The following is a 25,578-nucleotide window of genomic DNA, read 5'->3' on the forward strand; positions in this document are numbered from 1 at the left end:
CATAAAATTTCAACAGGAACATGCTGATACCCTTAAATTCTGTTTTCTTAGGTGCCATTTGATATAGTGGAAAGCAACCCCAGGTCTTACACAATAACTGTATTTATCAACAGACTTTCAGTATACCCTAAGCTACCGTGATGGAAAAACAGTGATGTGCTGTTGAATTATAGATCCATAAACTAACACTGAAATGAGCTACAAACATTTTGCTGGCTGTGTTCCCAACTGAGCAGGTTCTGCTCCTCGGACAGAGGGAGGAAGAAAGTTCAGTTGAAATGGAGAGCTCTTAGCAGAAATGCGTGGCAGTCCCCTTCACACAAGGGTAAAAACAGTCATAAGCAAGTGACTCGCCTGAAAGACGCCAGGCAGTTTTGCTCATTTGCTCTATCTGTGAAGTTCATCCACTTCTAGGAGATGAGAAAACACATGCTGGAGCACAGAGGAGAAACCACAGCCCAGGGTGATGGGGCAACTTTAAAGAGCATTCCTGCCATCTGATCCCAGGCTGCTGGAAGGGCTGGGCAAGCACCAAATGCAAAAGCCTCATGCTCTGGACATGTTGTATCCTTGCCCTGACAGTGCTAAAGAGCTGATGTTGACGAAAAGGAGAGAAACAGGGCAAGTAGGGCAAGTAAAGAATTACACTTCCCCAATATACCCTCCAGTTCCTGACAAAATGGTTTAGGGATTTCTTCATCCTGAAATTAAAATCCATACATTTGATAGACCTTTTCTCACTTTTTTTTGGAATCCATTTATTCTTTCTGTACCAAAAATAACTTACAACTGTGAGCTCAAATGAGAGAATGAAGTTCCCTTGACAAGTAGTTTTATTGGATGTCATCTAGTATTTGTTTTGTAAGATAAAGTAAATTCCTTGTTCACCTTCACATCATGTCCACAAGGGTTTTATAAACTTGTGTTACATCCTGCAACTCTTCTTTTCCTAAGTCAAACATCCCCACGTTTATTTAGGGGCTCCTGCCTTAAAACACATCTGATGTTGTCACCATTCTCTATTTTTATAGCTCTATTATAAACACTTTCTAAAACTTGGTGTCCATAATTATGCACAGCACGGATATGTGAATTTATACAAGTACATAATGGTGTTTAATTTCATTTCTTTTTTCTTTTCTAATGAATCCCACCCTTCAATTTACCTTTTAACTGCCAACAAGTTTGAAGCTGACATTTTCACCGAGTCATTCACCATGGCATAATATATTTCTGAGCGGCACTGAAGACAGTTGCTGCACAGGCATCAGCAGCCACCTCTCCTCCGGGCAGGATCCTCAGCATTTACCAACAACAACTTTCAAAGCTCCAGTTCTAGTGCCTAGGCACTCACTACCACAAGATATTCTGCAACTTCAGAGCTGACAATTTAATTCTCAGTTATCTTTCCTATCTTCCAAATAGTTGTTAACCATGAGAATGCAATCTTGTCACTTATGCCTTGATTGTATTTTGGGGAAATTTTTCCAGAATTCTTGGCAAGTATTATTTGAAAATTTAAGTGAGTCATGTATTAATTATATCACGCATCATCAGATACTGTTGGTTAGTTGTGAGACAAAGTGAAGTTATGTAGTGAATCTCCTTTACAAATTCAGCATAATCTTTTTCCAAATTGACCTCTTAGAAGAACCTGTAATGCCCTCCATTCCCTTAGGTTGTTTAAAATACCAGCATGTTATTTACCATCTACCCTTCCTTCAGTAAAGGATCCTACTAGATTAACAGATTATTCATTACAGACTATTTCAACAATTTTGTAGCTGAGCTTCTTGACAATTCTTGGGAGAATACCTGCAAGTATTGGTAACTGTGTCAAGGATTTTTCTTATGCCATAGTAACTAAAAGGACTAATTTCTGTATTACATTTCCTAGAGCATGTTTCTGTTCAACACAAAGCGTTATTTAATATAAATAAAAAATAAAAGAGTTGTAGATACAAGTAGACCGACTAATGATCACAGTCATATATCTGCAAGCCTGCAACTTGTCTAGTCAAGAGTAAATGTAAGAATGTCTCTTTGTCCTTGGAAGCAAGTTTCACTTTATAACACATTCTTAAAACTGCGCAGTTCTTACAAATGGCACCACTATAACTTGGGGCTTTTTTAAGGAAGCCACACCATTATTTTTTTCCGCCCCTCTCTCTCATGTAAGATTAAAAGGCCATGAGTCAACTAGAAGGAGGGTTAATTAAAAATCTCTCTATATATGTAACTGTTTCAGGAGCTCTGAAATTACTTATATACTATATAGTGTTTCAAAATAAGAAAATAACTTATTGCCCAGCATTACACAAAAAACAAAATTTCTATTACAATAATCAGATTATTAACACACAAAAAAAGACTGCATTCTTTGGCCTGCTGATCAAGTAATACATTCTGCTTCCCTGCTTGTGGAGTGAAAGGGTTGATGAGTTGAACTGATACAGATAAGTTTTTTTAAAAAAATCCCATTAGAAGCTGGGAGAAATGCAGTGGAAGAGAAGTTACAGTGAGAAATATTTGCAGCAGGCCCAGAGGTGAGAGTAAAAACCAAAAGAGAATATTATGGGGAAATAACTACAAAATAGAATACACAAAAAATAGCCAACCTTTTACGATCTTTGCTGAAGCCATGAAAATCTGAATCTCCCCCAAAACTAAGTTTTGATGTCATTTACGCCTAATGTAGTTGGTATCAGGATCCTTCAGTAACACAGCTCCTCAGTTCTCTTCGACTAAAAGGATACCCAAAATAGCGATGGGAAACAGCCCGCTAAGATGATCCTTTAAGATGCACAATATGGAACAATATGAAAATTATTAGGTTCTGAGGTTATCATAGCAAAAGGCAAAAAAAAAGTCAGTTTTTCATTTGCCTTGACGCAAGAATTGTGTGTGCAGTACATCTCCCTGCACAGACTGGAGACACTGACAGCCATAGAGGCCCTTTGCTCAAAATACATAAAGACAGAGCTGGCTGGAGAGGAGCCACAGCTCCTGTCCCCTTCTCCCTCTTCCCAGCACCAGGCACCAAAGCAGGACAAACAGCTCTATAACCTGCATGGTCTGAGGCCTGGGAAGGCTGAACCATGAAGGCAGTGAAGGAGTTTTGCAAGGACAGAAGCTATACTTGACATCAAAAGGATGCAAGAGAACACGACATTCCCAGCATCACCAGCATCAGCAGCTGTGGTGCTGCACTTGTCAGAGGAATCAAGTTCTTCCCAATGCAGGCTCTGGTCCACTCAGCATGTTTGTGTCAGCTGTGTCGCAGGTTAGCAAAGAGACATAACTCCCCAAACCATCATGACCTTTTATCCAAGTTTAAATAAAAGAGATGGTTGATGGTAGTCAATACTACTATTGCCATCAGTATTGAAAATTTGAATGGTATCTTCCCTTACAAATACAAAATGAGTTCTGAACCTGATGAAACATGCTCAACTCAATTGAAAGTTTTCTTCATACAAGAATGACAATATAAAGTTTGGTATGCTACCTCTGAAGATTTCTGTTTCAATATTGTTGCACTCCATTCAATAAAATTTAAGTAAAATAGCTTGTAAAAAAAGGACTACAATGCTTCCCTTTGTTTTATAAGAAATTATTTTGAAGGCATATCATGCTGAAACAGATTTGTAAGTACACTTCAGATGTTTATATTTTCTAACCAGCAGTGATCCTGATCTGGAAGGAATGGCCACCACTAAAAGTAAAGTCAACACAATATTATACTTGTGGAAGAAATCAGTTTAACCATTTTTTAGGCATATGTTTATGGTCTACAAGTGGAACTGTACCAACTGCTCCTCCTGTCCTTTCTAATACTTAATATTTGCATACATGTAGACATGCAACCTGTCCCCCTTCCCACTGCTTTCCTTGCATCACTGGCCTGAACAGTGTTTTTGCTCTGCACTGACTTGCAGAAGGGCTGTATGCACTGAAAAATAATAGAAACAGAAAGAGAGAGTCAAGGACAATCTTAAATGCTGCAATCATAGACTTTTATACCTCCACCTCCTGCTTCACATAAATGAAATTCCACTATGTGCTGCAGAACTCATCCAATGCATGCATGAGGTATGCAGGCCATCAACTCTCCACATTTTTCAACTTAATTAAAAATAATTCAAGGGCTGTTGTCACAGAAACAGTTTCTCACTAACTTTTTTTATGGTTTTGATTTTTTTTCTTCAAGTCAGCCTTTAACAAGCTGATGATTATAGAAAGCAGGAAACTTGATATTAGGTGGCTGAAGGCTAGTAGCTAGGCATGCAAGAAAAGAATGCCTAGACCTTTCGCTGCTTCAGACTCTGCAGTCTCTGACCAAAGCACTGATTTGATTTCATGACTGCTCTGTACAGATAGCTGACATTACTAAATGCTACTCCAGTATCAACTTGTTAAATTTGAACCCAGACTCAGCATATCAATATACTAGGCCAGACTAACTGGAGTCAAGAGAAATATTTTGGGAGTTGTTTATTTTTAAATGAGTCACAATACACCATGATAATTAACTGGCCTATATAATTAAATAATTACTGTAGAACCTATTATAATTGTCATGAAGGCTAATAGAAAGGGCAATATCCAAAGATGCATTTTATTCTAGTCAAATGCTGAATTGCTGTAGTTAGCTATGGGTTTTTTTTTTTTTTTTGAGGAGTTTTTATTCCTTCTGACAATGTGTTTTACAGAATATTATATAGAAACTGATTTTACATTAAGATTGAAAGGACCACTTTAAGACACAAAGGCTCCTGTGGCTGTTGTCCTTCAGCAAAGAAGACTGAAACAGAAGATGTGGGTATATAGCATTTAGGATCCAGTTTTCTACATCTTTTAATCCATATCTAAACAAAGCATAACTCCAGCTATTTGCAAATAGATGAAGAATACAACAGAGCTGCAACAATTTGGCATTCAGGCTTTTGGTTTCCATTCTACCCTATCTTCAAAACCTTTTTTTAAAATCCACCATTCTTGTACTTAAGCTGTACTACCAATGTAAACAAACCTCAAGAGTTAATAAGAGCAAACATATTTCTGAATCTTAGATGCAAATGACTTTCATTACCAAAAAATATATTTAATATAAGCCTTATAAATTCAAGTACTATAATTTGGACAGCAATGTTGTTGGGAGAAGTAATAAGTTAGAGTGTACTGCTCAGGCTGAACTAGTGGTTGGAAGGAAAAAAAGGAGAGGAAACTCTGAAAATTCCTGTGGTTCAGGGTGTATACAGAAACAAATGGTATTTACAATTCCTCTGCTCAAATAGGACTTATCTTTAACTCAACACAGAGCAAACTGTTCTGTAAAGTAAAGCTTACATAAACCTAAAGGATAGTATAGCAATCTATTAATTTTTAAGCATTTATATGCAATTTCAACAACTCTATTGAGTATACATATTGAACAATCTATGTACTAAAACTCCATCTAAAATGCAAGTGAAGTTTTTAAATCTAAATGTCTAATTAACTTGACAAGAAAATCCCTTTGACTTCATGTAAACAGAAAGTTATGGTTTATAATACATTCAAATACAGGTATTGCGCTGTAACAACTATTCACCAAATGGTACTACAGTCTAAAAAACCAAATCTACAAAATCAAGCATTTTACAAATAGTATTAAAATACTATACCTCCTAATAGTGACAATTTAACACCACTGCGAATTTCTTAAATATCTATATTTAAGTCCTTAGTATGATATTCAGTATTTTCCAGTTAAGTTTAATTTGTAAAATGCTGTCAATTTTTTCTATAAACCACAGCACTCACCTTATGGGGCCTCCACAAATAACTGCTCGATAATTCCCTTTTAGAGGTTCCGTATCTTTTCTTAACACCATTTGGTTTTGCTTCATTTCCCGGTTTGAACTGAATGTGCAACTGAGACGTCCTCGCGTTTTGACACTTGTATTTAAGACTGGATAAACAGCAAGAAACTTTTTGACATGATCCTTCTAATGAAACACTTCTTTGCAAAACATGGTGGGTTCGGCTCATCTGTGCATTCGGTCTTCGTAGTTCACTAATATTAATCTGATATTCTGAATCTATTTTTGAGGGTAAACATGCAGATGTGCTGCGTGCCAGTTTTATCTGAGGATATTTTGCACTGGAGTTCAGATTTAACTCTGGACTGCAACAGCCATTAACCATTTCATTACTCGATGGAAATGCTCTCTGAGCAAGATGGACTGAAATACAAGAGTAACCATCAGATACTTCTTCACAAGGTGCCTGCTCAGAACTATTCAAAATTTGATTTTTGTCCTGTAATGAACTATTCGAGTAAAGTGGTCGAACATCTCTAACTTCACCAGAAGAGCAAACTGCTTTAGATAGTCGAAGTCCATTGACTGCAGTGGAAAGGAATCCCTTGGGAATGGTAGGATCTTCTTTTTGTGCCGGTTCGCCAGGAGAAATAATTAGCTTATGGGATGTTTGATAGACCCCTCTCTGCGACAGCTGGCCTGAGTTTACTGGAGAAGTCGGAGGAGTACTGGATGGACTCCTAGGGAAGATTACCAATGACGAACAACGTCGCAGTGGAATTTTAGTTTTCTTCCTCACTGTCAAAGCATCCTGATCAAAAGCAGTATTACCTCTACACAGTGTTTCCTGAGACGAGCTGTTCCTGCAAGGTTTACATTTGTTTGCTATGTTTCTATACGAAGAATTACCATATACAACATTATTACAGAAAGTACCATCACCTATTGAAAGGGTACAGCTGCTACAGTCACTGATGATACTGTTGGTGTAGGAACCTCCATCGCTGGTGGTACTTGCGCATGATCCATAGTCACTGCCAGCACTGCTGAGGGATCCGTTCTCGCTGGCCGCGATGCTGCCCAGGCTGCCATGGCACAACGCAGCACTGTTCAGGTGACTATCATTAGATCCATGATCAACCACGGTTCTAATGCCACAGCCTCCTTCATTACCAATGCTGAAAAACGAGGTGTCTTCACTAGCAGCCACACCATCACCAGGCTGAAAACATCCATTATACTTTCTAGACTGCAGAGAAATGTGCAGTGAGGTGCTCCTTTTTTTGTGTGATGAAGAAATAGTTGCATTCCCTTGTTGATTAATTATTTCCTGCATTATAGGTGCATAGGCAACGTGTCTATGAGTTGGCTTCAGTTGTGCAATATTAGGTACAGAATTCTGTGAAGGTTTTTTGAAGTACATGAGACGGTTACTATCCAAAACATCTTCAGAGGTTTCTGATAATGGATCTGTGTTGCTTCTCTGGGTTGCAAAACGCAGTCTTAACTGTCGTGCCATTTGTTCTCATTTCCATGCATGTTAGCAAATGAAAACCACAAAGATCCTTCAGCATAAAGGCTACAGGCAGCCACACAGAACCGAGATGGAGCACATTACAGGAGTAAAAGCCCATAAAAGTTGCAGTCTTTGTCCTGGTTTCTACAGAATACTAGTGAGGAGAAGTAAAAAAGCAAACAACAAAAAAGTACCTCTTGAAACAAGTCAGCAATTTGTTGAACTGCAGTTTCTGGTCCGTCTTGGACTGCTTGTAGTCAGAAAGCATTCGTTTACAAAGTACTTAAGTTCCAACGACCTCAGCTGCAACACACTGGCAAACACTGCTGGCCTTGTTTCAATTCCACCTTCGGCAATTTGCACGAACAAATACAATATAAACTCCCAGGACTTCAAGATTAAAACAGCAACTCCTGCTGCAGCTGCACGAGCTGAGTCAATGTGTCCGGACTTTCCTCAGCAGCGTATGACTACTAATATTTTTACCCAGAGGTTTAGAATTACAGGAAGTTGGTAGGAATGAAGTCCCATATAATTGAGTATCAAGTCTAGGATTGAATTTCCAAATAGTAACCATGCTAGCAAACTGCTGAGGTCTGAATTATGCATAAACCAGGGAAATAAGCCTCATCCCTTAAAAAAATATTTTTCTATGTTATTTAAATAAAACCTGCAAAAACTTGGCATCTCAGTCTAAACACTGTTAAATAATCACTCTTCATGCAGATTCACACATAATAAAAACCTCTCAATTGTTTAATATTTTTCAGTGCAATATACTGAATTAGAACCACAACAGTTATTCAGCACTAATTTTCAGCCTACCATTTTAAACAATGTATTTTTAAGCTTTTTCAAAACTAAAACTGTGAACAGCAGTATAAGATTTTTTCTTTCTCCAAACTGAACTACCTCAAGTTGTGTGCTGAAAAGCCCACAATAAATGGACATCCATCAGAGGTAGCTTTGGCATGCAAATATATGACCAGCTATATAAACACTTTGAAACACTGAGATGATCGTAGACCGATCATCTACGTAAGTAGATAATTATTGAGTACCATCACAGGAAATAAAAGCTGCCCAATATGATCTATTGCATACAGACTGGCAGTTCATACATTCACAGATACTGGGTTTTTACTTTTTGATAAAGTGATTGGCATTCAAAGAAATTAACAGACTGTCGACTATTGTATAAGTAACGGGACCGAATTCCTCCAAACGTTTTAGTGTTCCATATAGTCACAGAAGGGCCTTTGCTGGCACCTAGTGGGACTTTTGAAAAAAGACAATCTTGCTCTTAAGTGGTTTTTAGAAACAAGCATTCAGCTATGAAAGTGCTTTTGAATACAGAAGCCCTATGCGATGCAGTACTGAACTCCACCATGCTAACATTACTTCCTGCTGCTGCAAAAGCGCAAACACAAGAGAACACTAGGCCATTTATACTTTTATAGGTCATACTACGGGATTTTTTTCTGCTTCATATTTATTTAACCTTTACTGTATTTTAAGCTAGAATGCAATAAAATTAACATTTATACCCCCTTCCCAAATAACAGCCAAAAATCAGATTCACAGTACTCTGTTTGCAGGCAACAAATTTGTTTTCTAATTATACTCCAGGGCTTACTTAACCTCCTTTACTTGAATGCCATTATTAGAATGCAGCACTAAGCGAATACTAGCTTATTCATAAAAGGCCAACAAATACAATAGCTCATCTATTTCATTACATGTCACCACCTGGACTTCTTCAAATATTATAAAAAGGTGGGGGGAAAGTGGGAAGGAACATAAAAAGCCTAAAAAGCTTTTTAGTTACAGTTTCCAAAAGCTACATTTGAACTTCAAGCACTATATTGAAAAGTAAAATAAAAAACTTGAATATATGCAAGAGGAGGAAAAAAAAAAAAAAAAAAGGAAACAATGCAACAAACTTAAACTTTCCAACAAACTTATTAGTAGCATAGTTTACTAGATTTAAACTAATATGCAAAGTGGAATCATTTTATTAGAGAGCTTTTGCTTTTACTAGAAGGAAGCAACACCTTCCTTCTGCCCACCAGGAATAACCTGAAGTGTTTTTCCAAACTTACTTCAGCTATTTATAGAAGTGATACTTATATAAATGATAAACTGACAGATATTGGTAACTCTGCACTACCAATTTCAGTCAGATTTCTCAGTATGTCGTTTCTCTTTTGTTATAAATCTATAGTTCCATCCAAGCAACTACAGCTTCCTTTTTCAGTGTAAAATGACTTTTTAATACAAGCTTCTGTGTCAGTGCTGACATAAAAAAAATAGACCCCCCGCTTAATTTTAACATCATTAGTTATTTCAGTACCACCTCAGTGGTCCATCTGTTTAACGACATCACTGCCCTTCCCTTCCTGGTAGGGAGACAAAGGTAGAACTATGCAATGACTCATCAGGTTCTGCTGTTTTGGTATCAAAATACAATCACACATAGAAAACAAGGCACTGTTTCCAAACCTAAGCCAAAGACTGTTAAATTATTTCCAAGTTCTTTATAGCCACCACATTCTTCAGACACAGAGAGAAATCCTTTAGAATGGCTATGAAAGCAAGACTGTTAAGAATATAAACTAAAGACCACTCAATCTTACACAATAGGCCCAAACCATCACAGGGTGAAAATTATATTGCCTCGCCAGGGAGAGCGAACGTCTGACTTCAATAGCTGCAGAATGCAACTGTCGCAACGGTGTTGCACCATCTTACCCATTTACAGGAGAATACAGAGAAACAGGCAGCAGATACGCTCATGCTGAAGATAACAGCAGGGTCAGAGGAAGAGTTACAATTAATTCTTTTTGGAAATAACTACACAACTACCCCTAACTTACTCACGGCCTCCTAGAGCCTGACATCCATCTTCCAGGTCTGCATCCACTGCCCCACTGCTGGATTTTCAACAAATGCACACACACTCTCGCAAGCTATTTCTCACAAAAAGCTTCTCACGCACACACTTGCATTCTTGCTACTACTTTGTTTGAAAAAAATAGGGAATTCAGCGCATAGCTCTCAAAACCACTGAAGAATTTGACCATGTCATTTGGGAAGCACCATAAAAGATGACTTTTTACAAGTTAAAGCAAGTTAAAAGTTAAGCATTAGTAATATTACTGTTTCAGAAAAATAGCAAAGTGCATTAATATCAGATAAGTAACTAAGTTGAGTTTTGAACCTTCTTACTATAAAAAACCTATTAATCTATATTGCATTCAGACGAACTCATTTTCACACAAGTCTTTAGTAAACAGAAATATTAACGCAAAAGGACTTACCAAACGGTTTTCATCAAATACTTCAAAAAGGAGTCTGTGTTTCTGAGGATTAACCTAGGAAAAAGAAAAGTGTTAAGTATTAGTTAAAACATATGGTAAATTTCATCATTTGTCTTATTTGGCAAAATGTCCAAATTTACACAAGGGAGTATACATAAGACTAATAAAAATACAAAATTACAAACTGCAATTTCTCCTAGAATTTGGAAAGTGAGCTCAGGAACATAATTGACAATGTTACCTTGTTTTTACAAATAAATAAATGAATAGTTTAGGCAGATCTATATTCTGGAAGATAAGCATTTTCAACTGCCTGTAAGTATATACTCCTGTCTCCATGTTCCTCACAGGTAGTATTTGTCCCCACAACATTTAAAAGCTTTCTCAAACATTTAATGTATACATGTCTACATGCTATACATCACATGCTTACAAGCAAGTTACATGTAAGTTGATGATATGTAATAGAGGATATCTGGTATTTGACAAAGAATCTCTTTATCCTCTGAATACTTGAAAAGCCCTTGCTGACAACAAAGAAAATATTTGATCTGTTTTGACTATCTGAGCAAAAATGAGCTAACTCTAATTTAACATATAAAGATAAGTTTCCAAATTACACAAGAGACTTTTATAATTAAAGTGACTTAACGATTTTGGCATCTAGATTATAATTGATTCTTGAGTAACTGCATGTCAGATTGTATGCAGGTATAGCCTTTTAACTAGAATCACAAACTATAGTAGGGGTTCAAAAGGATTTTAGTAACTGTTTTTATAGCAATAAAGTGTCAAAGCATGAAATCAGAATTCTTTGAATTTTTCTGGATTATTTGTCTTGTTCTGCTTAATTTTATGAAACAAAGACTAGAGCTTACATCACAGGAAGGAGAAAAAAACACACTATTGAAGAGTACACCTGAGAAAAAATTCTTGTCTGAACTTAATTACACCATCAATATGGACCTTGAAGAAAAGGTGTCATAAAGAAGGGAGAAAACATGATTGTGCATCTAACTGCTAAAAGGCAAATGAGTAGGAAGAATATAGCTGATTCTCTTTAAGACAGTCTTTGTATTACATGATACCATTAAAGAATCTAAACCACAATGAATTAAATGCATAATATATATGAATTGCTTTGTTACTATTGCTTTGTGAAAATCAAACTCATTAAATCACTGTAAGATTTTTATTTCTGCTAGAATGAAATTTTAAGCTTTAATACTTGCAAGTGTGTTTCTGTGGAAAGCAATTTGCAAACATCTGAACATTAATTATAAAAACCTCATTTCTGATTTCAATAGTAGTATTTTTGCTAATATGATAATATCCAAGATAGATAATAAGATTAAAAAAAATACTTACTCGAAATAAAAGTTCTTCATTCCACTTTGGATTTAAGGACTATATAAAGAAGGGGGAGCGAAAAAAGACAACACTGGTTACAATGACCTTTCACTACTGGTACCATTTCATGTTTTATATCTATTTCATCTTGTTTAATAATCCACCTAAAAGGAAAGCACAACAGCTTTAACTTGGCTTTTAATTTACCTTTCATTTATAAATTATTGAAGGGAAGATGTCAGAACAATGACATATACAGAGAATCAGGATAAATCATGGAATATTTTCCATGTCCTCTCACTCTGGAGGTACATTTGGCACATTTCCACACCCTGCTAGGAACAAAAACAAAAAGGCTAACCTTTCTAATAGTTTTTGTTTGAACACTGGTAAGGACTCCATTCACTGGATCATACACGGTCACTTTCACATACGGGTCACTAGAAAAAAGGAGAGGCTCTTGTTAAATATTCCTTCTGTTAGCATTATTAGCAGTTGAGTTTGAGAAGGCTTAAAATAACGGAGGCCAGGAAATTTGCAGTTCCAGGAACTCTTTGAACATTTTACATGCTTATACTTAACAAATATTTTCTAAATAGCTGCAGATAAACTAATCTCATTATTGTTATTGATTATATCCATACTAGCTATGCCACTTGACATTCTATATATTGCTGCGATCCTACTGCCTTTCTGTAAGATGCATATCGAAGTTTCAGTTGTGATTGAAAAAGGCTGAAGAATTAAAGCTCTGTTTTTTAATTAGAAAAACACACATTTAAAAATATCTGGAATTTAGGGTACTCATTTCTACACACACTATTTTTATTAATGTGTGTTAGCTTCACAGATTTTGAGTTCAATTGAATTTCTCTGTTAATGAAGGTGTCCAATACAGTTGCTTAAAATGGCCCAGTGCCTCTTTTTTCTTCTTCCTGTGCTAAAGACTCCTGTGTGGAGATTATCTGATTCTCTGCTTTTCATGAACAGACACAAGCCTGTCAATTTGCTCACACAGGCTATGAACATAGGTAATTACAGCCCTTGGCCACTCAGCAAGAGGGCATACAGTTTTCACATATTTCCATTATGATGAGGAAAAAAGTGTCATGTTTTTCTGAAAGTAAAAAGTTCATACATAAAAAACAAATTGGAAAGAAATTGTCTGGCTAAGGGAAAATACGACTATCACTCGAGAATTTTTCCTCAGGCTAAACTGATGTCACATATAACAATAACACTGCTAGTGCTAAAATAACAGCATTCCTGTACACATGCCAAAACAGCTGACAGTAGTATTATATTCATCAGTACTTTTCTATGCCCTCTGTATACAGACCAGGAGAAAAGACAGTTCTACTACAAGCTGCCTGTTGTCACTTGCCAATTTGACAAATGCAAAGCATTTCAATTACAAAGTCCGGTCTTTATTGTGGTTAACATTTTAAATGACTTTAATTGTTCCTTCCCTTACAGATTGTTAACATCTAAATTTGTGTGTACAAAGAGCCTGAAGCCATTGGCATGGTTTACCACATCTGTAGAAGTGGTGAATGCTGTTCCTCTGCATATAAATTGAGCTGAAATAGTCTGGGTCCTACCAGTGTTTTGTATTGTGTTCATTCCAAGTCTTTAAAGCACAGATGAGACAGAACTTGGTTTATAAGCACTTACAGCTGGTTCTTCTGAACTATTATTTTAGCTACAACATAGCTGAAGTAAAATATTATACATTATGTATACATATATACACAGACCCCACACCCCATCTGTGCCAGAACTATTTCACCATACAGAGAGAATAAGATTTAACTTCCCACACTTTGCTTTGCCAATGCATAACTGTCCAAGTGACTCTTGGACAAGAAAACAGATGTCTTCATATTTATATAGTCTCTAATCACTCTATAAAGTTACTAGTAGAGACGTAGGATTTATTAAAATCACGTCCACTATACATAATCAACAGCAGTGGAAAGAAAATGAAGCATCCCTTAATGTATTAGACCCTTTACATTAACCACATATATTCTTACCTGGCTCCTAAGATATCCTTCTTGGCTAGGCCAATTCCAGCTATAATCTTCACCCTGACAACTCGTGTATTATCCTAAAACACAAAATAATGTATTTGAGACACATTCAATCTAAACTTCAGATTATTTTTTAATTTACAAAGCTAAAACCATTAGCATAACTTCCAACTCACACAGAAAACAATAGCCAGCCTGATGCTATTATTTTCTATGTTGGAAATGGCTCTAAATATCAGCATCAAATTTATTCTGCTTTTGTCCCCTTTAAAGTATTATTATCATTGTATCCACCTACAATAAGCACAAACCTCGATAAATCAGAAATGCCAATACAAGATCTTGATTCTTTTAGTTCAGCATTTGATTTTGTTTCTCAGCATTCCAAGGGAGTCGGATTTTGCGTTAAGGTGCTTAGCGCTACGTGACAGGATTGGTAAGCTAGTAGTGTACAACCGTTCCCACCAGCCTTCTTTCCCCAGAGCCCCTCAGCAGTGAGATGGGACGTGGCTGAATGGTGCTGGGTGACAGTCACGGCCTCCCCTGCGCGGCTCGCAGAGCGCTCCTGCCACGTTGCCTGTGCACACGCTGCGCAGCCCGCGCACAAAAACCTTCTCCTAGGCACAACAGCAAGGAGAAGCAAGCTGCTACTGCTGCCGCTGGAAAAATCCGCGTGGCTCAAGGACTCTGCTATCTCCCAGCTCCTGGGGGAGAGCACCTGGGAGCAGCTCTGGCAGCAGCTCTTAATGCTTCTCAGCAGGCAATTCTTAGCTGTCCTTCCCACAGAGCAGGCAGGTTCCTTAGCAGGAACGCGTGCTGCACAGTGTGACAACTTTTAGTGCGCATGGGCCCGGGCTGTTCTTACACAAGAAGGGATGGGTTGCCACCTACAACTCATTAGCTATTTAAGTGAGCAGCATTTCACACAGACAAAAGTGTCTGGGCAGAGTAAGCTCAGGTCTAACACTATCTCAGCACACTTAAGAGGGTAGGAAATAACCTATAAATACAGGAAAAATCACAGAATGGTTGAGGTTGGAAGGGACCTCTAGAGATCATCTAGTCTAACCGGCCTGCTCAAGCAGGGACACCTAGAGCACATTTGCTAAAACAGATTAATAAAGCAGTAGAGAATTCTCGAAGAAAGTAAGAACAAGAAATTCTTGCATCTATTTTTATTTAGTGTCAGCAAGGTATGTGACTTTTTCCTTAATTTGAACAATCTTTCCATTACCTATCTTTCAAATTATGGTTTCACAAGAGTGACAAGCTAAACTTTTGATCATAGTCCTTCTATTTAAGGCACATGCCCTAAGCAATTTGCCAGTATATATTTATAGCATTAAAAAAAAAAAGCTAGATTTTCTAGGTTTGTGAAATCTAGACTAGATTTCAGTTTCACACAAACTCTTTGCAGGCAGGGGGGCCTTTCCTCACACGCGCAGACACTGACCCCATGCAGGTGCTTAGGAGTTAAACAGAAACCAAGAGTGAGTGGTGAAGCAGATGTTGCCCCTGGGGCCTTCCTGAATTCCACATATGATTGAAAGTGCCTTCAAAAGCAGACATGTAGGAAGCACTCTGAGCAAGTTTGCTTTATGTTTTATCTCCTCCATAAGCACAGGGCTGCACTTTGAACTGACACCAACTGGAGAGGTTCATAAAGCTGAGAGGGACTGAGTGCTGATGACAAGGTAGGGACTGCTGGTCCACAAGGTGAAGCTGAAAACAAACCCCTAAACCAAGAAAAAATAAAATAAATAAAATAAACAGGCTCTCCAATACACTCTCTATAATTAGAGGTGATTGCATGTGCATTAAGATGAACATGTACAATGTTCACTTATGTGACAAAAGCATCAGTTGGTCCAGCACAAGTCCATCTTCTACTGCTACCTCACAGGAATATCTCCTATAAGGAAATCTAATACTTAGGGAAACAAAGACTTATCTACAAACCCACCTCAGCACTGACCACTAGTAGGTGTCCTAATCCTTCCGAATTCCCCATCGTGCTCGAGCTTTCAGGCGCATGAAGCAATCTGCTTTATGACAGCAACCACAGGTTTAAGGAAAACAAATACAAAACTAGACTGGCATCAACCCAAGAAACTCCATTTGTTAATATTTATATACAAATTGCAATTAGCTTTAAATCCACCCTTCCTTGACATTCCAAAGGAGTTTTGAATTTCTGCAAATTTCACTGCTTCAGCAATATCCAACACCAGTGAATGTCAGAGACTACTGAGCTAAAGGTTATCACCTACATACTTCTGTTGCACTGAGAAGTTCCTTATTTCACTCAATACACATGAAGAAAGGCCTCAGTCACAGCCACTGTGATCCAGCTGGTAAGATCCACTCCATGAAAATCCCACTGTCCTCTCCTCAAAAAGAAACTAAGAAGAAATGTTTTTTTTAGGTATGATACACTGCCCTAAAAAACAAATCCCTCTTCTTGCAAGCGTATCTAGGTGCTCAGACCATGACCTTTTATCACTGTTACTCAGGCATGAGCAAAGAGTTTGAGAGCTGCTTCTGGACACACAAAACACAGACTTGTCAAAGCATCACCACAGCCCACACCGGCCGTGGGTGAAGAAACACAGAAATAAGCCACATCATAAGCCACAAACTGTGGTGTTGGGCAATCCCTGTTTCACCAGTTTGTTTTTTGGAATCACAATACTTTTTACTACACCTAAGGTATTTTTTTTTAAAAAAGACAGAGTTTCTTCATGTATGATCTCAGAAAACTACCACCTGCATCTGGCACGCTGCAAGGCATTGCTGAAACAGAATATATTTGTTAGGGGTCTGTGTCAAGCTAATGGAGCTCTAAGATTTTAGTAAACCCAGCAGAACGACGACGCAAGCTGACATCTGCCCATGAACTGTCATGTAGAAACACCCTTCTAGATTAACAATTTAAAAGCCTCTGGACCATTCAGAACAATTTTTCTCCATATATCTCCTTGAAACAGAGCAACACCAGAACCAAGAGATTGCCATCCATATATTTGAATACTTTATTCTACACTCTTTTTCAGTTTACAATCTCCTCCCCCCAAAAAAATCCCATCTTTTTTGTTTGTATATATTTAACTGATTGGGAGTACTGGACTGCCCCTCTCCTTTTCCAAGTTAAAAACACCTGAACCTTGAGGAAACCCCCAATCTAAAACACAAGGACAACACTTAAACACAAGAGACTGTACATTACCACAGAACACACACTGTATCACTCTGACCCTTCTCTTAAGGCTACCTGTTCTCTAGTCACTCTGAAGAGAAAGAAAGGTTATGAGAAATTCATACAATTTGATACAAATGCAGTGAGAAGAAATGCATTACACTGGAATGATCCATTACAACCTGAAAAGGATACACAGGCCAGCTGCCAGCACCCAGGGCTGCAGGGTGACCCTATGGCCTTTTCTCCCCATTCATTGATAACCCACAAAATTGCTAGGGAACTGCTGCTAGGGCTCACAAAACCTGGCCCAAATAACTGCTTACTGAGATCAGTGTATCAGAGGGCCTGAATCTAATTTTATGCAGCTGAAGACTATGCAATATAAGCACAATATCAGAAAACGCATCAGAGATTCGATTCTGGCTATACCTGCCTCAGATGCATAAGTTTGTGAGGGAAATGCAGAAAGACCCTTTAGACTACATGGACCTATTCACAATCTTCTGCCTCCTCCTATGGATAATGGCTGTAGTGGTTTTATATTGAAAGGAAGGATAATTTCAACGAGGCTGACAATCATGTATTTAACTGCTTTGATTGTACAGACCACAAAGTGAAGAACAGAAGAGGTAACAAAGTTTCCATTCTCTTCTTCTGTTGCTCAACAACACAGCAGAGTAGAAACTACCAGCACTGAGGAAATCTCCAGGCTTCTGGTCACAGGATTACGTAGGAGAAGGCTCTTTGCTTACAGTAAATCCAGGATCCCTAAAGTCCATAGCACCAGTGCACAGAGCCAGCTAAGGACTGAAGTGTCAAAACAGCTTTATTCTCAGAAGCTTATCACTCAAGTACAGTCATTCCCAGAACTAGGTTCTCACATAGCTGTAGTACAACCTTAAGCAAGCAAACTTCATCCACCACCTGGCAGATTTGGCTGAGGAATATAAATTGTGCAGGAGGGAAAGCACTGGACCACTTTTCCTGATCTCAGTTATGTCACACATGCTAACACTGTCCAGTGTGCCACCTTTTGTGATTACCATGGTCTCTTTGAAATAGACATGCCCTGTGCATCACTAGCACACTGCTGGTCCCTCCACTGAGCACAGTGAGTTGAGTACAACTCATGGCTCAACTACGTGCAGGTGGCTCTAGATGATTTAATCCCAGCATCCACCAGCTCTGCACGTTTGCTTGCTCTGCCACTGAGCCCTCAAGTAAAGAACCGAGTTAAAAACACTAACCATCCACAACTTTAATGATCTGGGAAGTGCAGTTGTTGACTCTGAAAGACAAGACCCTTAATAACCCTTAGTCAATAGTCCATTAATGGCAATTGCTCAAAGGGGTGGGGGGAGCACTTCCCCGTTTCTCTCCAGGTCTTCCAGCACCTCCTTACAGCCTCAAGGTGATAAGATCACTCAGATTTTCCCCCAACCTTTCTTCCAACACCCTGATGAGGCAGCCAGCAGACGTCTGCTCCACTCAAGGACAGAATTACTTTACTACACCTACAGTGAAATGGTTTGAAACCAACATTTCACAGTTCCAAACCATCCCTTTTTCATTCAGTCTGATGAATGAAAGGTGAATTCAGCAGATTCAACTATTATACATATAGGTAAGAAGTCCTTGGACAGAGAAACTTCAAGCTTTTTAAAAAAATTAACACTTGTCTACATTTTTTTCTGAATAGAATGGTCTTCACTAATGTTCGAACTGCTGCTATAGTCAATAACTATAAAGGTCAGGTAGTAAAACTGTCCTCCTTCCCCATCCCATCCTTTCCTCTTCCCTAGTTCCTGTGACTGGAAATTAATGCTGAAGACTGTTGGGATAGTGACTGACAGAGTCAGCACTCACTCAGTGCTGGATAGTCCAGGATACAGTAGGAGGCTGTGAAAGGCAGATATAGAAAGGAGGGGGGTGAAAGGAGGAGTAAATTAAGCAATATTCACGTTGTGAAGAATGAAGTACAAGGTACTGACTAAATCACATCATGATGATCAAGTGTCTTTATCCCAGGACTGTTTTGAACCTCCCACAGTTGACTGATTTGAGTCACAGACTCTGATAAACAATTAATTACCATATAGAAAGAGCAAATCAACACATCTAAGACGCATGTAAAATTCATGTAAATCGCACGTAAAATTCACATAAATTCAAACAATTTATAGGTTAGAAAGGTGCTAGAGTAGGAATCTCCAGAGTATATATTACATCAGTATATAAAAAGTTAACTCTATTTTCATATTTTATATTTGGGCCAAGTTTTTGGTAAGCTTCTTCAATACATCACTACAGAAAAGATTAACATAGGACAAAAGGAAACCACAAACAGAATGGTTAATTTACTGTACAACATAAAACAGTGATGTCTGCTGGACTGCTAGACAGCTTTTGAGGAAGCCAATTCAAAAACGTCTAAGTAGTCTTAAACAGCACATTTTGTAGTAAACAACTGCTCTAGGCAATAACATCCTGTTATTCTGTTATTCTTTTGTTCTAGTTAGGTCAAGAATCAGCTACCACTAAATCTAGAAAAGAAAGCAACATCAAGGGTACTGCACACATCCAACTCTTAGGTAGCGTCACCTTTAAAGATCTGAGTAACATTCGGCATTATAGAGTAAGGTTTTTGTAGGTTTTGTATTATGTCTGCATGTAATGCAGCGATATAAAGCAAACAGAAATACTAATTTGGGCTTGCGTAAATATGGCAAGTTGAAACAACTACAGCACAGTTAGGAAGTTCACAGCTGATACCAGCAGAGCGCCTGGCTCAGTGAGCGTGGAAGGGGAAGGGGTGGCCAGCGATCGGCGCGTTATCTGCATCCCGTTCCAGCTCTGAGGTCTGCTCGGGGGAAGGGGGAAGACAACCGACTGCTATGGAGGGTTCTGCAGCGCAGGCTACAGGCACCGCTACGAAACGGCAGCAAAACACAGGAAAAGTTAGGGCACTTAGGTCGAGAGGTTCACTAAAGCCAGGAGCTCAACAGAGAACAAGTCTTAGTATAAAAGATTCACACAAATTCACCGCTTCTTTTTACGGCGCGCCCTTCAAACCAGTGAAAGGACCTTACTCAAGGCACTCAGCTTTACCCCATCAGCAGTTTGCATTTGTAGCCAAAGTTGCTGATTAAAGAAAGAAATCACCAGATAGAGAGCTCTGAAGCCCAAGAGCTTTTGGGAAATACCACTGAAAACCATGTACAGCTCAAGTGAATATATATTTTATTTGAACAATAGCTTCTCACTTCTCTTGATTCTAGCAGTTAAAACTTGTGTTTTGTAAACAAAATCCCCACACCTCAGTAAGCTTCCCAGTCTGTATCACCCATATAAAAGCACTTTGCTCATTTCTAATCTGAATGAAGTTCTTTTCTTCCTCCATATCCTTATTGACTGTAAAAATATGACCGAGTGCTTCACCCTGAAAATAAACTCTTTAATTATATTTACTTGAGTGATAAGCAGTCTGTTCATCTCAAATAAGTGCTTTGAAGGCCGAATGGCTAGAATTTTGATTCTTCCATTATTTTCACTGAGGTGAGCCCAAAATATTCTAAGTGCTTCAGAAGAAAATATTTGATAGCCTTCATCCACCTAACTTTAAACAGAGCAATTAATACATAAGTCAGATCTGTTCTTATCAAGAAAGTATATCTTTAATTTTTTTTTTAAATCTTCAAAATCAAAATTCTTTGGTTTTGCCTAGAAAGCAGAAGGCGAAACCGAGAGCGCTTCCACACGCTGCCCTCGGCTTGAGCAGCCGCTGCAGCAGAGGGGCAGAGCTGACAGCCAGCACGAGGGATCGGCCCCGCAACACTCTTGTAAAACATCTCATTTGAAAGACTGTTTCCCACAGAAGGGTGAGCCTTATCTAAAGAAAACAGTGATTGTAATATTCAGATCTTGCTAATAAGCCAAACTTGCAACATGTTAAATGACCTGTAGGTAATACTAAACGGCATCCCCATGTGAAGGAAACTCCGCGGTCTTGCTCATTCATCCTCAATCCACAGGACATTCCTCTCCCTGCCACAGCAGCCAGCAGAGGTGAAGCACCTTTCTTCAGAGAAATTCTCTCCGAATAAGCAAGGCAGCTTTTAGCTCCAGGGAGATTCCTGTTACAGAACTACACTAAATCTTGTAAACACAGAGTCCTTAACCTTCCTGTGGCAGTTGCAGTTCAGTCTCACAAAGCCAGCAGATAAACTTGTAAATCCTACCACAGGGAGCACTTTCTATTCATACATAGAAGGTTCATTCTTCAGGAAATGCCTGATGCTGCTGCTACAAGTTGTATTTAACACCTCTGTTAAACTGCAAGTTAAGTAAAAGACTCAAAAACAGAAGAGTCCATCAATGGGTGTATCCACTTGCCAACATAATCTCAAGGTACTTTCTCAACTTCCCTGCATGTGCTTTGGCTTTCTGGAAGGCTACTCACCCGTCTGGAAATCACCAGTTCTACCCTATGCAGCCCAGAGGGAGCTCAGTTCACACCAGTTCCACAAGTCACGGCAGAAAGATTTCTCACCACCGACAGAACCTCCGGAACACAGCACTACAGAAGAGAATGGAGGAGCCAAGATGCCCAGCTCCTCAGTGGCAAGCCAGTCCCAAACTACCTGGTCCAGCAGCACATCCTCCTAAAGGCAAGAGAGCACAGGCCTACGGTTCTCCAGAACGAAATGCCATACACCTTGGAGAGATTTTATGTGATGTGCAAAAAAAGAAGGCCACTTGCTTTACATAGGTCAGCTCTCAAGTGATTGAGAAATCCAAAACAGCAAATACACAGGAAGTGTATTTTTATCTACAAGAAGTTCCTATTACTAGGAACTTTTTATTACTAGTCTGATACCTGAAACAAAATGTAAACAGATTTAAAAAAGCTAACAACATCATCATGCAATTCAGGCAACAGAAACAGACTAAGCAAAATAAAAAAGCCCTTAGTCAGGATGGGAACATAACAACTTTGATATAATTTTTTAATTAAACTGACTATGAAATACATATAAAGAGAAAAGCAGCAACAGTTTTATCAAATTGCATTCCAAAACCTTACAATAGAAAAATTTAAATAGAAAACAAAAATAGATAGTTTATCATTCCAGACAGTTCTGTAACACTGATACTCTTAATCTAGCAAAAAAGAATCTGCAACTAAAGAAACAACAGAGCATTAGCTGATATATCCACTATTTTCCTTCAATTTTTAGAAGATGGTTTCATGACTGCTCTTGGAAACTGCTGTATTTATTATGGCACCCGATTGCCACAAACAGACACTTATTCATAGTGAGTGAATGCGTCAGAGAATGCTTGATCAATAAGTTTAACTTTAGAGATATCTAAACTTGAACAAGCTGAGAGTTTTGTGTTTGGAAGTTTGTTAGTCAAAAATATTTAGCCAAGGACACCCTACCTCCACGAGCACATTTAAGAACATCAGCCAATTTATCACTACTTCTACAAAGAACAGCAGCAGTTGGGTCCATCAGCTTCTGCATCTACGAACCAGCCCCACATGTGGAACTCAAAGGCAGGCACGTTCCAAGAGTGCACTAACTGCTGTGGTAACAGCAACAGGTACCGTTCCGCAGCTTCCACAGTTTGCAGCAGCAAATGCTCCCAACTGATCTGTTTCAGGTGGCCTCAGGCAGAGAGTGTGGAGAGAAAGTCTGACCTGCAGGTGGGAAACGCACTTAAAAGTATTTTCCTCTTAAAAAACTAATTGAAAAAAAAAAACCAACAAAAATGCTTTTTAAAGATCTTTGTTTTTCCAGATTGAGAATGACTGCAGAAGGTAGTCTCTTTTCATTCATGTTTCTTCTAAATACTATTCCTGCAATGTAGAATAATTTACAATAAAAAAAAGATTCATAGACTTGAGGAGTACTCAACCTTGTTCTTCAAGATAACTCTGCCCCTCCTACCCCTCCCTCCCCCCTCCAAAAAAAGTGAGAGGTACCAAAAACTGTGATCATCCAGCAATTACTGTTGCTCCTACCACATATTCATTTTAGCCTGCGACTGCCTATGTCATCCTGCTAGAAAATTTGATATGACCATAGGTCACATTTTTAAAGAGGCAACCACCTTATTAAGGAAACAAACTGGTAGTATTAAATGAGCAACTATTCCATATTCTTCTTTCTCGTTTTTCAGGATACAACCCCATATCCTGCCTTCCATGTACTGTTAAGAACTCATTCTGAATACAGAATTAACTCTTTTTATGGGCTTTTCTTATGCTCACTACTTCAATACCCAAGCAAGCCACAGAAGTCCTGTTGGTGACAAAATGGTATGATACCCATTCTACAGAAGACTAAAACCAACTGCATTTGCCAGACTCAAACACCGACACTGAGACACTGAAATACAGCACAATACATACAACGTCCAAGTGTACGTACTGTGCCCTATAAGCTACAGCTTCCTTCTGACCCACAGCTCTTTGCCATCATTTTAGTTGCAGCAGCAACAGGATATTAGTGACCCTGTACTAAGGGTCACGTTAACAAGACCCCAGGATACATCCTGGAGGGCTGTGTCCGTAAGCCTCGATGCTGCGTTCGGCTGCTTCCACGTTACAGCAAGCGCGCTGGGGCAAGCAGACGGCTCCGAACATAGCCCTGGCAGCCCCCCTCTTGGGGAAAGGCTCCAGCTTTGGGGAAAGGGGAAAACAGGCGCAGACATAACCACGGGAAGGCTGCAGAACAGCGCGCGGGCGCCCAAGGGGGTTACACACAGCTCCTCGGTACTACTTCTTCCTGCACAGCTTGGCTTTCTGACTTAGTGTTTTCACTGTAACTCTGCATATACAATCTTTAAACTCTGGAAAGGAAAAGAGAATCTAAGGAGGCAGGAACTCTAGGTTTAACTCCAGCACCCCAGCCCAAAGCAGCTGGCAGTAGCTTTTCCATAACCCTAAGATCGCTCACATTGTGCATGCAGAGTTAAATGCCAAAACTACAAAGAAAACTGAGCACGTTCTCTAAGTGTTTATCAATACAAACCAACTGAATGTCAAAGTTGCCGAAAGCAAACAGCCACATTTTCAAAAAATGGGACTTGACAAAGTTTCAACACGTTTTTGAAATTATAGAAAAGGAATTACATGTAATATCATTGTTAGACACAAGCTTTCTTCCCCTGCCTGCAAATGGCTTAATGTTCCGAAGGGCACAGGGTAAAGTAGAATTGTTCAACTGCAAAGGCCGATTGCAAAACTCCTTCCCTGGAGCACGTAGGCTGGGCAACAGCTAAGCTGCCTGAAATCTAATAAAATATAGTAAAACACAGAGCCCAAGGCATGGAATATTTCAGCCCAACTAAAGAGCCCCAAAAGTTACCAGCAACCAGGAACAGGACCTAGGGAGGGGAGTGCTGGCACTTGGCTTCCAGGGGGATGCCTACCCCACTGAGGCTTTAAGAAAAAATATATATATATATTTACCGGAGTGCCTGCTCCCCTCCGGGAACACTACACACCCGTTAACCCTCGGGCTCACGGGCGAAAAACGATGCTCCATGTCAAAACCACCCTCTGGCTGAGCGCGGCAGGAGCGCGCGCTGCCCCGCGCGGGGGTCAGGAGCTCGCGGCGGCTCCGGGGACCGCGGGGTCGCCCCGGCAGCCCCGCGCCGCGCACGGGGGCCAGGCCGGCCCTGCCCGCGACGCTGCGATCGCGCAGGGCCGCTCACCCGCGAGCACCGTGCGGGAGAGCGAGCAGCGCCCCGGGCCGGAGCCCGCACCGGCAGGGCCCACACAAAGGCGTCACCCCGGCAGGGCGGGCGGAGGAAGCCGCCGCCGCCGCGCCCCGCTCCGGTGCGCAGGAAGCCCCCACCGCGGGGACACCCGCCTCGGGGGCCGCCACGCGCCTCACCTCCTCGCCGGGAAGCCCGAACACCTCCACGGGAGACGCCGCCATGGCCGTGCCGATGAGCGGCGCCCGCCCCGCGCCGCCGCCGCCGCGCGCGCGCTCTCCCGCCACCCCGCCCCGCCCCGCCCCGCCCCGGCCGCGCCGCCGCCGCAGCCCGCGCCCGCGCCGCCGCGCGCCCCCATTGGCGGGGAACGCGGCGCGGCGGCGCCCGCGAGGGCGAGCGCAGCTCCTGATTGGCTGTCCCGCCGCGGCCCGCCCGGAGACACGCGCCGTCGGGGGGCGGCCCCGCCCCAGGCCCCGCCCCCCGGGCGGCCGTTGCGCGGAGCGGGGCCCGCCGCGGCCCAGGGCGCTGCTGGTGCCCGCAAGGGCCAGATGCGCGTGCTGGCTGGTGGTTGTCTTAATTTTATTGTTTATTTATTCTAAAATAAAGGTCTGCCTAACCCCGCTGCTTA

General features: G+C 40.2%; 1 protein-coding gene across 2 annotated transcripts in view; it reads right to left on the reverse strand.

The window, feature by feature from the left end:
- Positions 1-25,212, reverse strand: part of NEDD4 (NEDD4 E3 ubiquitin protein ligase) — a 49,670-nt gene extending 24,458 nt beyond the window's left edge. Inside the window, exons 1-5 of one of the 2 annotated variants that reach the window (XM_088520044.1) lie at positions 25,130-25,212; positions 14,027-14,100; positions 12,352-12,430; positions 12,009-12,047; positions 10,641-10,694 (exon numbers count right to left, since the gene is read on the reverse strand). In XM_088520044.1, the coding sequence (XP_088376170.1) occupies positions 10,641-10,694; positions 12,009-12,047; positions 12,352-12,430; positions 14,027-14,100; positions 25,130-25,174 (291 nt within the window). In that variant the 5' untranslated portion in view covers positions 25,175-25,212. Of the gene's footprint in view, positions 1-5,805; positions 7,357-10,640; positions 10,695-12,008; positions 12,048-12,351; positions 12,431-14,026; positions 14,101-25,129 lie in introns of those variants that run through there. The other variant, XM_010219301.2, reaches the window with a different exon arrangement.
- Between the last annotated feature and the right edge of the window lie 366 nt (positions 25,213-25,578).

This window comes from Tinamus guttatus, unplaced genomic scaffold (genome assembly GCF_059628265.1).
Source record: "Tinamus guttatus ecotype Peru unplaced genomic scaffold, ASM5962826v1 Tinamus_guttatus_pri_ptg000004l, whole genome shotgun sequence".
NCBI lineage: Eukaryota > Metazoa > Chordata > Aves > Tinamiformes > Tinamidae > Tinamus > Tinamus guttatus.